Consider the following 13,690-nt stretch of genomic DNA (forward strand, 5'->3'; position numbering starts at 1 on the left):
TTCAGAGAGAAGGTTTGGATTCAGTTATGAGGATTGTTCCAATTGATTGAGGCTGAAAACCCCATTACACTTATACACAGTCCTAAAAACACAATTGGCAAGGAGCATGGCACTGCATGTCTTCCTGTCCTCCAGTATTATTGTAATCAGTGGGGGAAATAGACATCGGTCTTAAAAAGTGTTACTAAACCCAGCAGCCTCAATCCACTACATCTGGTTTCCCACAGTACACAACATTGAAATGCAATATAGTTTTAGTAAATATAAACTGCTAAATACCCTCTCTCATCAGCAGTATATAGCAGTCTTGTGACTTCTCTCAGTGCCTGGTTAAAGCTTGTAGGAGGAGTATTCATACAGCACTGGTTGTCCTATCAGAATGCAGGGCTCCTAACCCTCTTGTCTGGACAGGCCCTGTACTGATCACATGCACCCTCCCAACAAAAATAAACTACTACTCTAGCAACACACCCAACTGAGCATGTGCAGCCTGACTCCATTTACTCTGTCTTATCCAGACATGTTTTGGAGACAATGCAAGAAGGGGAGGATCTGTGCATACAGCCTTTTTACAAAATGCAGAGGATAAACCCCTTAGGTTCCACAGTGGGTATAACAAGCATGCTTTACTGCATATACAGACTGTTTTTACTGTTGTGGGTTTAGTAACACTTTAAGTACACCCGATACATGGAAAGCAGGTTGTCAAAAAAATAAAAATATGCTTGTACTGGCAGGTAGAAGACTTCTAATGTAGAAAGCTCCGCTTCCTATCGCAAGAGACAATGGACCCAACTAGCACCACTTTATGCCATTTACACCATCTCTAAGAAAATAGATCACCTTTGGAATACATATTGTTCATCTATCAGTTTGAAGCAAATTATGGACATTTTCTTGTACGCTTTTTTTTTGGCTTTTCTTTAAGATACCCCTTTGTGAAGATAAAAATGATACAATCCCTCATCTGAGGGCTGTGGTCTCCGCATTAGACAGTACTGTTCTTTGATATCACTAACTTTGAAGCAACTCCCAGCAAAGCCATACCTCCCCTGACCAAGAAAACTGAGCATGGACTGAAGGTGTACTTGTACTCATTGGGAACACAGTCACAAATCTACAAGCGTATCTTAGCATAAAATTACCACTTTCAGAGGATTCGCTCTCACAAACTGGACAGGACATTTGAGCAGATTTAAAAAGTTCTCCGAGAACAGTGACCTCCCTTCGCAGTTGCTGGGAATCACATGGGAGTTGCCTGTGCTGATTAAAAGCTCCAGCAATACCAACAAAGCGAATGTGAGATCACGATATTTTGAACCCCTTCCCCTACAAAAGTCCCAACCAGAAAGTGAAAATGGCAGCACCCTATGCCATGCCAAATTAGGACACCACAGGAAAAAGGTAAAGTAATACAGATGTTCTGATACCCGCTTGTTAAAAATGTAGCAGGGAGGTGGTGGCTTTGCTAGAAAGGATGAGGTAAAGGAAGACTACATATGTAAGAAGGTATGTCCTAAAATGGACACCGTAGAACATGACAGTAGTTTCTAAAGCAAATAGAAGTCCTGTAGACAGATTCCATACTAAATTTCATGTCTTGCGTCAAACCAACTGATAGAAAAACGGACATGTCCTCCTAAACTCTAGAAAATGCACCATGTAGAACTAAAGGTAAAAGATCATTACACCCAAGATATTGAAATCTGGATCAATTCATGAAAATAAAAAAGCACTTTAAATAGGAAAACTAAAAGCTGAACTCCAAATGTCTAAGCTACAAACCCAGCACGCCTCGCTGTGGCTGGCAGAGAATGGGGCTTGTAAGTTGTATGAAAGCTTGTGTCACATTGCAGGAAGGAACTTCTATGAAGATGTGGCTTTAGCTGAAGAGATGGTAGATTCACAGGACATCCAAAGGAAATAAAGCTTCTGTGGTTAGAGGTGTTGGTCCATGCCGGAAATCCACAGACGTGACAGGAGACTGCAGAGGTTTTGGGTGGGACAGATCATGCTGTTCATGTTCCTTTAGGTGGTGTCCATTTTAGGCAGCTAGGATCCATTATCTTATTGCTGTTGCTTCTCTTTGCTTCTTTTGCTGCCCATTCATCAATTAGATCCTGCAAGGCACATCAAACAAATGATTCTTATATGCTAAATATTATACAATAGATCCGTTTTATAAATAATCCACAATGACTGAATGACAACCATAATTACCAATCCAAGCATTGTCACAAAAGACACTCAAGAGGTGGACAATGCCAATGTTTTATGCCCCCCATACACACAAATATAGAACCACATTTTCTGTTAAAATATAAAATATGATGTTACGCCAAGTAAATAGATACCCAACATGTAACTCTACAGTACTTAAAAAAATCTCCATAGGTGACGCGTCAAAGAAATGTATTGCTTTCACTCTAACGTTTGTGGCGATACCCCATGTGTGGTGCAAACATTGATTACATATGCAGGCACGACTCATATATGCATTTGGTTCTGCGAAGAACGAGGGGATGGGGCCTCTTAGGAAGGTTTTATTTTACACTGTCCCTTTAAAATGTACTGATCACTTTAATTCCGATCACAAGAAATGTAAACATCCCTTGTGATAGAAATAAGCTGTGACAGGTCCTCTTTATGGAAACATCTGGGGTCTTTTATCCTGGCACAAAAAAAAAAAAAAAAAAAAAAAAAAAAAAAAAAAGATTTCTGCTTTCCATAAAAAGTAAAAATAAAAAAAGTAAAAGGTTTACATCTGTCAGAACCAGAAGTGATGTCAAGACGCCGCTACCAACCTCCCAGAATCATAGAGATGGCTGGAGACCATCCAGTCCACATCTAGCTCTGTGGTAACCTGCCATAGCTGAATCAGATCCCGGTCTCTCCAATCACATGGAAGAGCCCAGAGGCACTGGGTGGGGGGACGTCCCCTCTCGCTGCCTGTAAAAGCCATCCAGCGGCTAATCAGCTGCTAGGATGACTTTCACATGAGAGGGAAACATCAGCTTACAAAAAACCCCCCCAAAAAAACGGTATGATCCTCTAAGGGCAGGAGACCTACGGTAGGAAGTGGTAGAATGCAAAAGCTTCACAGAAATTCTGGAGCCATTTGGGGTTCAGCAAAAGATTTTGATCTATTTGGGTGGGATGATGTCCCACCACATGGTTTTCTGCATAGTTCAGATCAGCGTCTGTCAAACATCAGAGTGGGTGCCCCATCTCTCCTGCCAGTTCTAAATTCGAGTAGGGGCCCCCGACTCCCCAAACCACCATTTAAGCAGTTTTTACAGTTATCAGGTATTCCTTTTCTGGCCACTTCTAATTTCATGTGTATTACTGGCAATAGTTGGGGTACTAAAAAATTATCTGCACTGGATATTAAATAAGCTAGGTATGCCACTGGTTGCTTAAAAGGATCTGCAAGGGTTTACAAACAAGCAATGTATGCCACTGGATTCCTTGACATCTGAAAATGACTTCAAGGGTATACAATCCAGAATAAAAGGTTGAGTAAGGCTGTGCTAGAAAAATGGCGATGAAGATTGAACACCTGCACACAGTACTCACCTGCCTCTTTAGTACAAGGTGTTTTCCCTTCCAATATTTGAGCATCTGTAGGGCCTGCAAAGTGCTTACGATGTCCACAGGATTCACTGCCGTTTCCTGGCTAATTTCTGCAACGTACAAGGATTTCATCAACAATTTTTTTATTCCAAGATTAATTACACCACAAACTGGATAAAAAAAAAACTTATGCAAAACATAAGGATAACCAACACAAAGGCCAGCTTTCCTAAGACACTAAAAGAGGTGTGAACAGCCAGTTCATGATTGGATATTATATTGGCAGCCTCACCAATCAAGAATTTAGCAATTACTCCGCGATTGCAATCTGCTGAACAGACTGGAGTAGATTTCCCAGTACTGAAAAATTCCCTTTGCCATCTAATTTTTGCCAAACCCAAAATCAAAAATGCAATATAATAATTGGATGTGGTGACAGCAATAGTTGCCCAGTAACCCACATCCTGTATTAGAGTGGACCCACTCTGGGTGAACGAGCACAGGGGCCTTTGGACAGCAGCATTGCCAGTCTGAGGGGAGGGCAGTGTCAAATGTATTAGCACATTTAAATACACTAACAAATTGAAGCCAAACTCCAGCTAATATTTTATAAGCAGTCACAGCAAATTGTCTTTTTTCCCTTTGGTTTTTATTTACGCAAAACCTTTATCCCCAATCACTGCAAGAACCCATGTTAGTGATAAACTGATACATTCAGCTGGAGAGCTTGTTTTTTTTTTTTTTGGGGGGGGGGGGGGGGACCTACACACTTACTGGTTAGATCACCAGGTTAAAAGAAAGCAAGCCTAGAAAATGAATGCCGCCATCTAAGAATTGGTAATGCTGCAATATAATAAAGGTTAGCTTTTGTGTTTAATACCACTTTAAAAGGGAACCTTGAGCCACATTAAAGAAGGGGCTAGTGCTAAAATGACTGCTTTTGCTATAACGGTTGCTGTGATACATGTGGTGCGAACACCATTTACATATGTGAGCGCGACCTATGCATGTGTTGACTTCTGTGGCACTTTAAGATTATTATTATTACACTGTCCCTTTAAATTTTTTGATCGGTTTTATTCCGATTACAAGAAATGTAAACATCCCTTGTGATAGAAATAAGGGATGACAGGTCCCCTTTATGGAGACATCTGGGGTCTCTGGGACCCCAATTCTCACCTCTACTCTGAAAAGTACGAGATATTCTCAGCTCAGCAAAAAATGTGAAAGGTTTACACTTGCCACAAGGAAGGTCATGACGCAGATTCCAGCATCCCAGGATCATAGAGATGGTCGGAGACCATCCGGTTCACAGCTAGCTCTGTGGTAAAATGCCACTGCTGGATTAGATCCTGGTCTCTCCAATTACAGGAGGGAGCTCAGAGAGGCGCCGGGCCACCCCCTACCACTGCCTATAAAAGCAATCCAATCTAGCGGCTAATAAGCTACTAGGATGGCTTTTACATGAGAAGGAATCATCGGCTGAAAAAGAAGATACCGGGATGATCCCAGTATAACCTCTTCAAGGTTCACTCATTATCACTGAAGCAAATAAATGTAACTTTAGTAGCAACAGCCCATATCATGCAATGTTGTGCAAGCAATCGTTACCTTTAATGGAAATTTCTTTGCCCTGGAAGGTGTGCAGATAGCGTAGCAGAACTTCCTTCCAATAACTGCGGTAGCTTATAAGGCCCAGGTCAGAGAGGGGACGCTCAGGGGAGCCCACCTTCTCCTCCACCTTGGAAAGTAGATAACCTGAGGAGAGCCAAACAAAAGGTGTTGTAGCTCTGATTAAGAGAAAGCAGATATATTTCTGCATAAAAAAAGGCAATTAATATGCTTATGGCAGATGGTCAAAAGAGTAAAATACCTCCACTCCTACAAGCAGCCAAACCTATACAGTTTTCTATATAGTTATAAAATTACTTTAACTACAAAAAAAATACATTCTGTACTATACAGTATGACCTTAAGGCATACTGTAGCCTATGAGAGAATAAAGCTTTAAATTCTTTGCAATGTTTTGGAAGAAGAAAGGAGAATGAAAAAAAAAAAAAAAAAAAAAAAAAAGAAAAAGCTTCCGTTCAAATGAAAGTTGATGAAATAATTGCACCACCTACTTTGCAGCATGGGTGCAAATAATATGAAGTTCACCAATGCTTTTGTGTTGGTGCCTGCAAATGGTAGCAAAAAGACTTACTGAAATCTATTAACATCTTCCCAAAACCCTGTCTCATGTACTGTGGCATTGTCAGGATACAGGACACATTGTAGTTCAGAAATGAGTTTTTCTCCTGCAAGTAAAAAAACATTTGGTTACATTTCATTCTACCTCCAAGTAAAACTCTTGTAATCTGACTTTACACTTGGGGTGTCCACGAAGTGGGAGAGGGACGTAGGGGCCTTTGAGGATGAGCAATGGGAGGAGGCACTTCAGGCAGTGCAGTTGTGCTCCCTGAATGTGGCTCAGCGATTATCCCAATTGTACATAGTCTGACGGGTGTGTAATGCACTCTGAGCACAATTTAAAATGGGGGTGAGGCCAGACTCCAATTGCACCAGGTGCGCAAGGGACCATGGCGACTTGATCCATTTACTGTGGCGGTGCCCCAAGCTTCATTTATTCTGGTCAGGGGTCGTGACTCTCCTTAACAGAGTTTATCTGACTAGCATTCCTGTTGATCCGAAACCATGTCTTCTTGGCATTATAGATGATGCGTCACTGGACGACAATAGCAGGCAAGCCATATTGAGAGCTCTGTTTCAGGCCCGTAGGCTAATCCTTCGGCATTGGAAGGCAGTTGATCCTCCAACGTTGAAGGAATGGATTGCTCAAATGGGTGACACCATAAGATTGGAGAGGTATGTCTATCAACACAGGGGCTGCTCGAGAAAGTTTGAACAAGTGTGGGCCCCGTGGTTGGATTCACCTGGCTTATCCCCGGTGGATCTGGTCATGGATAGGCTGCTTAGGTAGATGAGGGGGGTGGTCAGCCATGGGGGGCAGTCGGAGAGTGGGGAGTTTGATTCATTGGTTTTATCGTTTGTATATGATTTGGGGGGACGTGTGTATTCCAGTGGGGCTAGTGCCTCTTAAATAGTGGCCTCGCACTGAGGTCTTCTGTTATTTGGGAGTCTGCGGTGCCTCAGGTGTGAACTGTTATTTGCACTGGTGGAATGTTTCGGTGATGTGTTAATGAGCTATGTATTCGCTGTGATTTTCCTGTGTTTTTTTTTTTTTTTTCCTAAATAAACATCTTTGATTTAAAAAAAAAAAAAAAAATCTTGTAATCAAAAGAGAAAGCATGTGCAAAAAAAAAAAAAAAAAAAAAAAAAAAAAAAAAGAAGAAGATATGCACTGCACATAAGCTCATTTCACAAATACTGGACTGTCAGTCAACCCCAAATTCAATGAAATTTTGAAGCAAACCATAAAAAAGGAAACAAAAAAAAAAAAAAAAAAAGGAGTGCAGCAAGTTTATTATAGTACCTTTAGTGTTACACCTAGGCATCAATCTGCAACAAAAACCATTTCATTGCATATTAATGACTGTTCCTCTTTAGCAAGACCATTCCAGATCCACGCAGCTTGAATTTGTTTTCTGGTTTCGTAGAAGGTTAGCAATTCCTTCCATCTAAGACTTTAGCAAATATTGGGTACACACTGCTATGGGAGCATTAGGAAGTTAAAGGATAAGTTCACCTTTAAAAAAAAAAAAAAAAAAAATTTTTGCAGGTGAAAAGTTTTTTTTGGAGGAGCCTGAAAATCATTGCACCAGCGATCAGCAGATCTCTGGTGCCATGCAGGTCTGTAAGCCGTTTGCCCATAAATAATAAGGCAAGGAAGTTTTCCACTGACAGAAAGAATTAACGAACTACCAGAGCACTCAACAGCGCCGTTGGCGTATAGTTTTCAATGAACTACGACAGCCACAAAAGTATGTCAGGACTTGTAGTCTTTCTATTCACAGAACTCTGAATGAATGACATGGCAAAGCCCCACTTCGTTCAAAGAAGTGACTGCTAGTATGGGTAACTCCTCCCCATACTGCTGTCATAAGGAGAGAGAGGGGATCAGCGAGCTGCTGAAGAAGTGGGAACATGTTACATGTTATACCCTAAAAAAGAGTGGAACATGTAACAGGTTACCAAGGGTATACTTATTCCTGGCCCCTCCCCCTCGAGCAGTGTCCCCCAGAGAACGCCACTTGCCCTGGGGCACTGCTGCATGCTCTCTCCCAAGCCACTGCTATAAAAACGCATTGAGCCACAACACTGTCCCAGCCTCCTCCTCATTGGCTCACTGGCTGTGATTGACAGCAGTGGGAGCCAATGGGATCACGCTGCTGTCTCAGCTAATGAGGGAGAGTCCTGGGACAGCTGAGGTTAATTTGAACATTGCTGGATCAGAGGGAGCTTGGGTAAGGATTGGGGGGGCCCGCTGCACACAGGTTTTTTACCTTCATGCATAGAATGCAAAAAAATGTTAAGAAAACTTCAGCCTTTTGAACCACTTTAAGGTGCTGGAATAGCAGGCCCATTAAAATGTATGTATTTTTAACAGTAAATGCATGTGGATAAAAATAAAATAAAAAATAAAAAGAAATCACGGACACCAGTGCTATTATAGTCAGAGATTAAATCGGCTAAAACTGACTTCTCATTTTGCAAAGGGAGGGGGTAGCATGCCATTGTGTTTACTGCCCATCTTCCTAGGCTCAAGGCAACCAGTGATCTGCTTTGCTGCCCAAGAAGAGAAAATTGGGAGACCAAAACTACAGTGAACCCATTTGCAATCCGATAGGAGATCCTTTGTAGCCCAGGAACACTATACATGCTGAAAAAGGATCAGGAGTGCTAGCTCCTCTATTCTCTACTGCCTATTGTAGTTGTTGAAGCACAACCCAATTAAAGAAATGATCCAATCACTACCGTACTGCCAACATGACTGTAGTGGTGCTTATCAACCATTTTCTCAAACAATCAGCACTGTCACATATGGGCAGGGAGAGTCTTCACCATTCTGCGCTCTGACTAGTTACAATTATCCCGCCAGTAGTTTGCTGGATTCCACAACACTGAGCAATTCATCTACATAGGATGGAAGGAGGATCATACCTTTGAGAAGTAGCCTATAAGATGGCAGCCGGTATTGTCTGCTTCAGTCATGACATAGAAAAGGAATGGTTCCACATCATAGTACAGTGTTTTGTGGTCCAGGAAAAGCTTTGCAAGAAGGCACAGGTTTTGGCAATAAATCTGAAAGCAGAAATGTCACAGCAATGCATTTAATCATTCAGCGCTAATGAGCTTTTCTGTACAACACTTGGTTAATGACAGGGAATGCTAAGTGGGAGTTCTACAAAACAGAAAGCCTATCGGCTGTAATGCCAACCTTGTTCTTCTTTCCATCTACTTCAAAAACGGAGATGGATCCCTTCCGATAGATCTCGTCCCCAGGAGGGTGTTTCCACACACATTTTGCCTGAGGAGAAAAAGCAAGCATTAGAAATGAGCCTTTATCTGACAGAAAACCCAGCAGGTTTCATCTCCAACTAGCGACATTGGGGGATTAGACACTATACAGAACAATAAACCGGATGTGACAAAAAAAAAAAAGGAAAATATACATAATCTGCCATCCCTGTACAAAACCCCCCACCATACTTTAGCAGATTCTTCGAACCCCAAGGAAAGTCAAAAAAGCTGACCTTTCACAATAGTCTAAAAAATAAAACCGTGTACAAAACAAACTAAGATGGCTGAACATTGTTCTTCATAGTCACCGGTACTGAAAAATTATGTATGCCGTCAGTATGTAAAGAGACCCTGTCACCAGCCTAACCAAATAACCAGATAAACATACTAAATAAAGTTACTTACATACCCATAAGTCAGGCTTGCTTCATTTTTCAATTTTGCTCCTCCTAGATGATTAAAAACTTAAAGTCCATTTTCAGCAATGTGGGGAGCCAAACTGAAAAATAAAGCCAGAATGGCATTTCATGGACAATCTTTGCAGATCATGCAAGGCTTCCCTGGCTGCTGCCAGGACCTTGGCTGACATCAGAAGCAGGATGGGGGTGCAGCCGAGTCTCTGGAGAGCACAGCCTCCAAAACTTCTTGAGGTGTCAGACAATAATAGGGCTACATCCACACAGCTAGGAGTTACACTGATAAATACAGAACCAGCCTTAATACTTGTATACGGTTAGGCAGGGGTGGTGACAAAGGATGAGCTCAGGGTTTGGTCCAAATTTTGGTATAGACCAACCCTGAAGGAAGCCATCACTTCCAACCACACTGCGGCCAAGGCGTTCTCCTCCCGACATCTACATGTACACAAAGTGGCGACATCCCTAGCCAAATATGGCCCAGTACATGTAGCTGTGGAGTGCGGAATGCCCTGGCCACAGTTGACTGGAGTGACTGCTTTAATACCAGGTTTGATCCAAACCCAAGCTCATCTTTAGTGGTGACAGGGTCTCCAAAAGTATTTTCTCTGATGTCATTAGATGTATGATTCTTTTAGGTCTGTCCCTCACAATATATTAAGGCTAGAGACCGGTAACGTCATCGGAGCTGGCTCTCTGCACCCAGAAAACAAACATGGTGGTGTGGAACCTTGTGTATGGCATCCAAACAGCAAATCGCAGAAGGACAAGGCTGGATTGGCTGTGCAGGTGACCATGTGTGAATGCAGTACTACAGGTAAGAGGGCCAATAATACAGGTGAGGGTGGAGACAGTCGCATACCACCAATATACCAGCCTGAAACTCCTGATGCATTAGACCAGAATTATACGACTCCAGTAATAAAGATCCCCACATGGCGATTCAAAGACCGATGCCGTTTTGTCTCAATCACAGAAACTCCAAAAACTGAAAGCAGTTGGACAATATTGCCCTACAAATATGTTGGATCCAGTTGGAAAGAAAGAAAAGTAAGGGCTCAAATCAAACTAGCCCGCTCGCCAAAACCCATTTTATTCACATTTACAGTAAACCCTTGGTTTGCAAGCAATATTGTAATCCAAAGCACTTGTATATCAAAGCATTTATTTTTACAGGGTATAAAAGAGAAGAAGAGAGGCACCTCTAAGTGTAGCAATACATTGCTAAATGTTGTACCTTCATTAAATCTAACCATATTGCTACATGTAGAGGCTCCTCTTTTTTTTATACTCCGTTGTGACATGACGCTACTCTTATATCAAAGACATCGCTTATATATCAAATTTATTAAAACATTTTGCTTGTCTTGCAAGATGCTCTCAAACCAAAGTTACTCTCAAACCAAGGTTCACTGTATATGCACTGCAGTGAAGCTGCAATGTATAGAAACAGATGGAGGACAACTTCAGATGCACTCCCGTGCCATGTAGAGGCATTAACATCTTACTACAAAATAAATAAAGAATGTTTTAAGCTATTCTATACCTTTATACTGACCCTGCATTTGCCATTCACGCAGCAATGTTTATTACAAAAAATGCACACGCCATCAGATTGCACAGGGAAGGGAACTAGAAGATGGCACAATCATAATCTACCTTCCAACTCACTGAAACCCTGAGTAGCGAAGGCATACAAAAGGATGGCGGCTCACCATGTGTCTTCGGAGGATAGTCTGACTCTTCATATATTTTAGACAGAATTCACACATGTAGAGCCGGCCCAGGCGTGCATACTCCTCTGGATACGGAGAGTGGTACCAGGTGTCCAGCTCATATCGACCAAAGATTATAGTCTTAATCATGTTGCTTCCTTCAGTTATCTGGCCTTGCAAGCGCAGCTTCTCCTGAAAAGACAATGTAGGGTACTTACCAAAGAGTCCTAAAGGAAGGTATGTCAATCAAGTGGACAATGGGTCTTGTAGCACTGGGTTCTAATGCCCACCAGAAACACCATCTGCATGAAGAATGTATGGTCTTCCATGTTTTTGTGGGGCTCCTCCACACTTTAAAAGCTTATAGGTAAGGAAACGCCAACTTTTTGCTTACTTGACCACCCTCTACAATCTTTATACATACATTTTTATCATAATCCTCTGGTTTAGTCATGCGACATGTCTTATCCACTTCTGGTGCTGGGTGGGTTCTGAATACTGCAGAGAATATGCCCGTATAGTGCAGTTAGTGGTGTTTTCTGCAGCATTCTCCAAAGCTACTTGAAGATGACGGCTAGAGAGAATGTTCTTAAAGCCATGGGCTCAAAACACAGTAGGTTGGATGTAGCTGGGCTTAAAAGGAGCAGCACTGGATCGCATAGCAAAAAGTAATCTGGGACAGCACTAACGAAAAGGAGTATTGCAGCAACTGCAATATTTCAATGTAAAAGATGAAAATTTTACAATAATTTTTAAAACGAATAGAGCTTCTCATTTTTTACCTGGAAGGTAGGTGGGTGTGTTTTGGGATTTTAATAAATACAGTTATCAAGCAAGTCCCACTACTCCTGGCAAGCATACATTCATTCAGTACAACAGGAAGGTGGGTGTGGACGGCTTACCAAGTCTTCCGAGGCTCTTGCCTGGGCCCTTCGGAAAAGTTCCAGATCGTACTCACTGGTCAGGTTTTCCAAGAGTGGCTCTCTGGTATTACCATAGTTCTGTCTATGCTCCTGTCAACAGAGAAGCCATATTGATAACAGATGGATATGGCCTGAAGCCAAATCTTGTTCACATTTGAAGTGAACTGTATCTTTCCAACTTTCAGAACCTCAATGTAGGTCACTATAGATCACACTGTTAAAAAGGGTAAAAATACAGTCCAAGCCAGTATTGCAGAGGCTCTGCAATGTAAATATAGAGCATAAGCAACATTGTTTATGTAGCGTAGGCAAAACAGTTTTCAGAATTCAGCATCTGTAATCCTACCATATACTTCTCTTTCTGTTCTTTGGTTAGGCCTGAGTTCCTCTTCTTTCTCATTTCTGTGACTTTCTCTTTGTACCGAAGTTGACGTTCCGTGGGAGCCTTAAAATGACAAGTATTAGCGTCACTTCTGTCACCCTGGTTTCTTCAGAGTCACCCAGAAAAACACTGGGGCTTGGCACATTTAAAGTGGTGCTAAAGTCGGAAGGTTTTTTTATGGTCATGCATTCTATGCATGAAGATATGAAAAAAAAAAACTATGCAGCAGCCCCCCCTCATACATACTTGAGCCCCATCTCGATCCAGCGATGTTGCATGATAGTCTTGGCTGCCTGGGACACTCTCTCCTCTTTGGCTAAAACAGCAGCGTGGTGCAATTGGCTCCTGCTGCTGTCAAAGTCAGTGAGCCAATGAGTAGAGAGAGGGGCAGAGCCTCGGCTCAGTGTCTGGATGGACAGCGCAGCAGCTCGGGTGCCCCAATCAAAAGCTGCTTGCTGTGGGGGCACTCAGCAGGAGGAAGGGGCCAGAGGCGCCGGTGGGGGACCGGAGAGGAGGATCTGGCCCGCTCTGTGCAAAACCACTGCACAGAGCAGGCAAGTATAACAAGTTTGTTCTTTTTAAATCAAAAGAAAAAAAAATTGACTTTAGTATCACTTTAAACACACGGTCATCCTTTTATGACCTATAGTGTAAACCTGGACACCTTTCTAGTCAACCTAAATGATTTCAGAAGTTAAAAAATGTATTTTTCTTTCTAGCCTGTTGAGGGACACAGGAAGTTTTAAACCTTTAGGTTATACTGCCACCTACAGAAGAACTGAATGCTGGCAAAAGACACTGTAGGCCAGCCCAGGATAACCTCTTTCAGCATCATCATGCTAGTTTTTCTGGTGTCGAGGAGGATTGACAAATTTATTGCAGTTCTATGCTATAGTCTACCTTATTTTTTTTTCCTATCACCTCTCCTCTAATTCACTTGACCATCTCTGCTGAAGCTCGTTTCTTCAACTGCAAATTTCCAGTGCAGTCATGCTCAACCTTGCTTTTGGAGTACCGTATCTCCATCCCACTGGACGGTGGAGGGACAGTCTTAAAAGGACCTGTGGCACCATTCTAGACATTCCTTTCTCTACCCACAAAGTTTTCATTGTACAAGGCGAGTGTCTTAATGTGGATCTCCCCCCCCCCCCCCCAAAAAAAATTTAAACGCTTACCGATTCTTGAATCAGCTTAAGGTGC

At 42.2% G+C, this 13,690-nt stretch overlaps 1 protein-coding gene across 7 annotated transcripts in view; it reads right to left on the minus strand.

Annotated features, from left to right (window-relative positions):
* Positions 1-618: 618 nt before the first annotated feature.
* The window catches only part of KAT7 (lysine acetyltransferase 7), a 36,745-nt gene continuing 23,673 nt past the window's right edge, over positions 619-13,690 (minus strand). For 5 of the 7 annotated variants that reach the window (XM_040331533.1, XM_040331540.1, XM_040331537.1 and 2 more), the window contains 9 exons: positions 12,455-12,553; positions 12,088-12,198; positions 11,186-11,377; positions 8,972-9,061; positions 8,695-8,835; positions 5,777-5,870; positions 5,185-5,331; positions 3,577-3,683; positions 620-2,120 (listed from right to left, as the gene is read on the minus strand). In XM_040331533.1, coding sequence (XP_040187467.1) covers positions 2,019-2,120; positions 3,577-3,683; positions 5,185-5,331; positions 5,777-5,870; positions 8,695-8,835; positions 8,972-9,061; positions 11,186-11,377; positions 12,088-12,198; positions 12,455-12,553 — 1,083 coding nt within the window. In that variant the 3' untranslated portion in view covers positions 620-2,018. Of the gene's footprint in view, positions 2,121-3,576; positions 3,684-5,184; positions 5,332-5,776; positions 5,871-8,694; positions 8,836-8,971; positions 9,062-11,185; positions 11,378-12,087; positions 12,199-12,454; positions 12,554-13,690 lie in introns of all 7 variants that reach the window. The other 2 variants (XM_040331538.1, XM_040331536.1) reach the window with 1 other exon arrangement.

Source organism: Rana temporaria, chromosome 12 (assembly GCF_905171775.1).
Source record: "Rana temporaria chromosome 12, aRanTem1.1, whole genome shotgun sequence".
Classification (NCBI taxonomy): domain Eukaryota; kingdom Metazoa; phylum Chordata; class Amphibia; order Anura; family Ranidae; genus Rana; species Rana temporaria.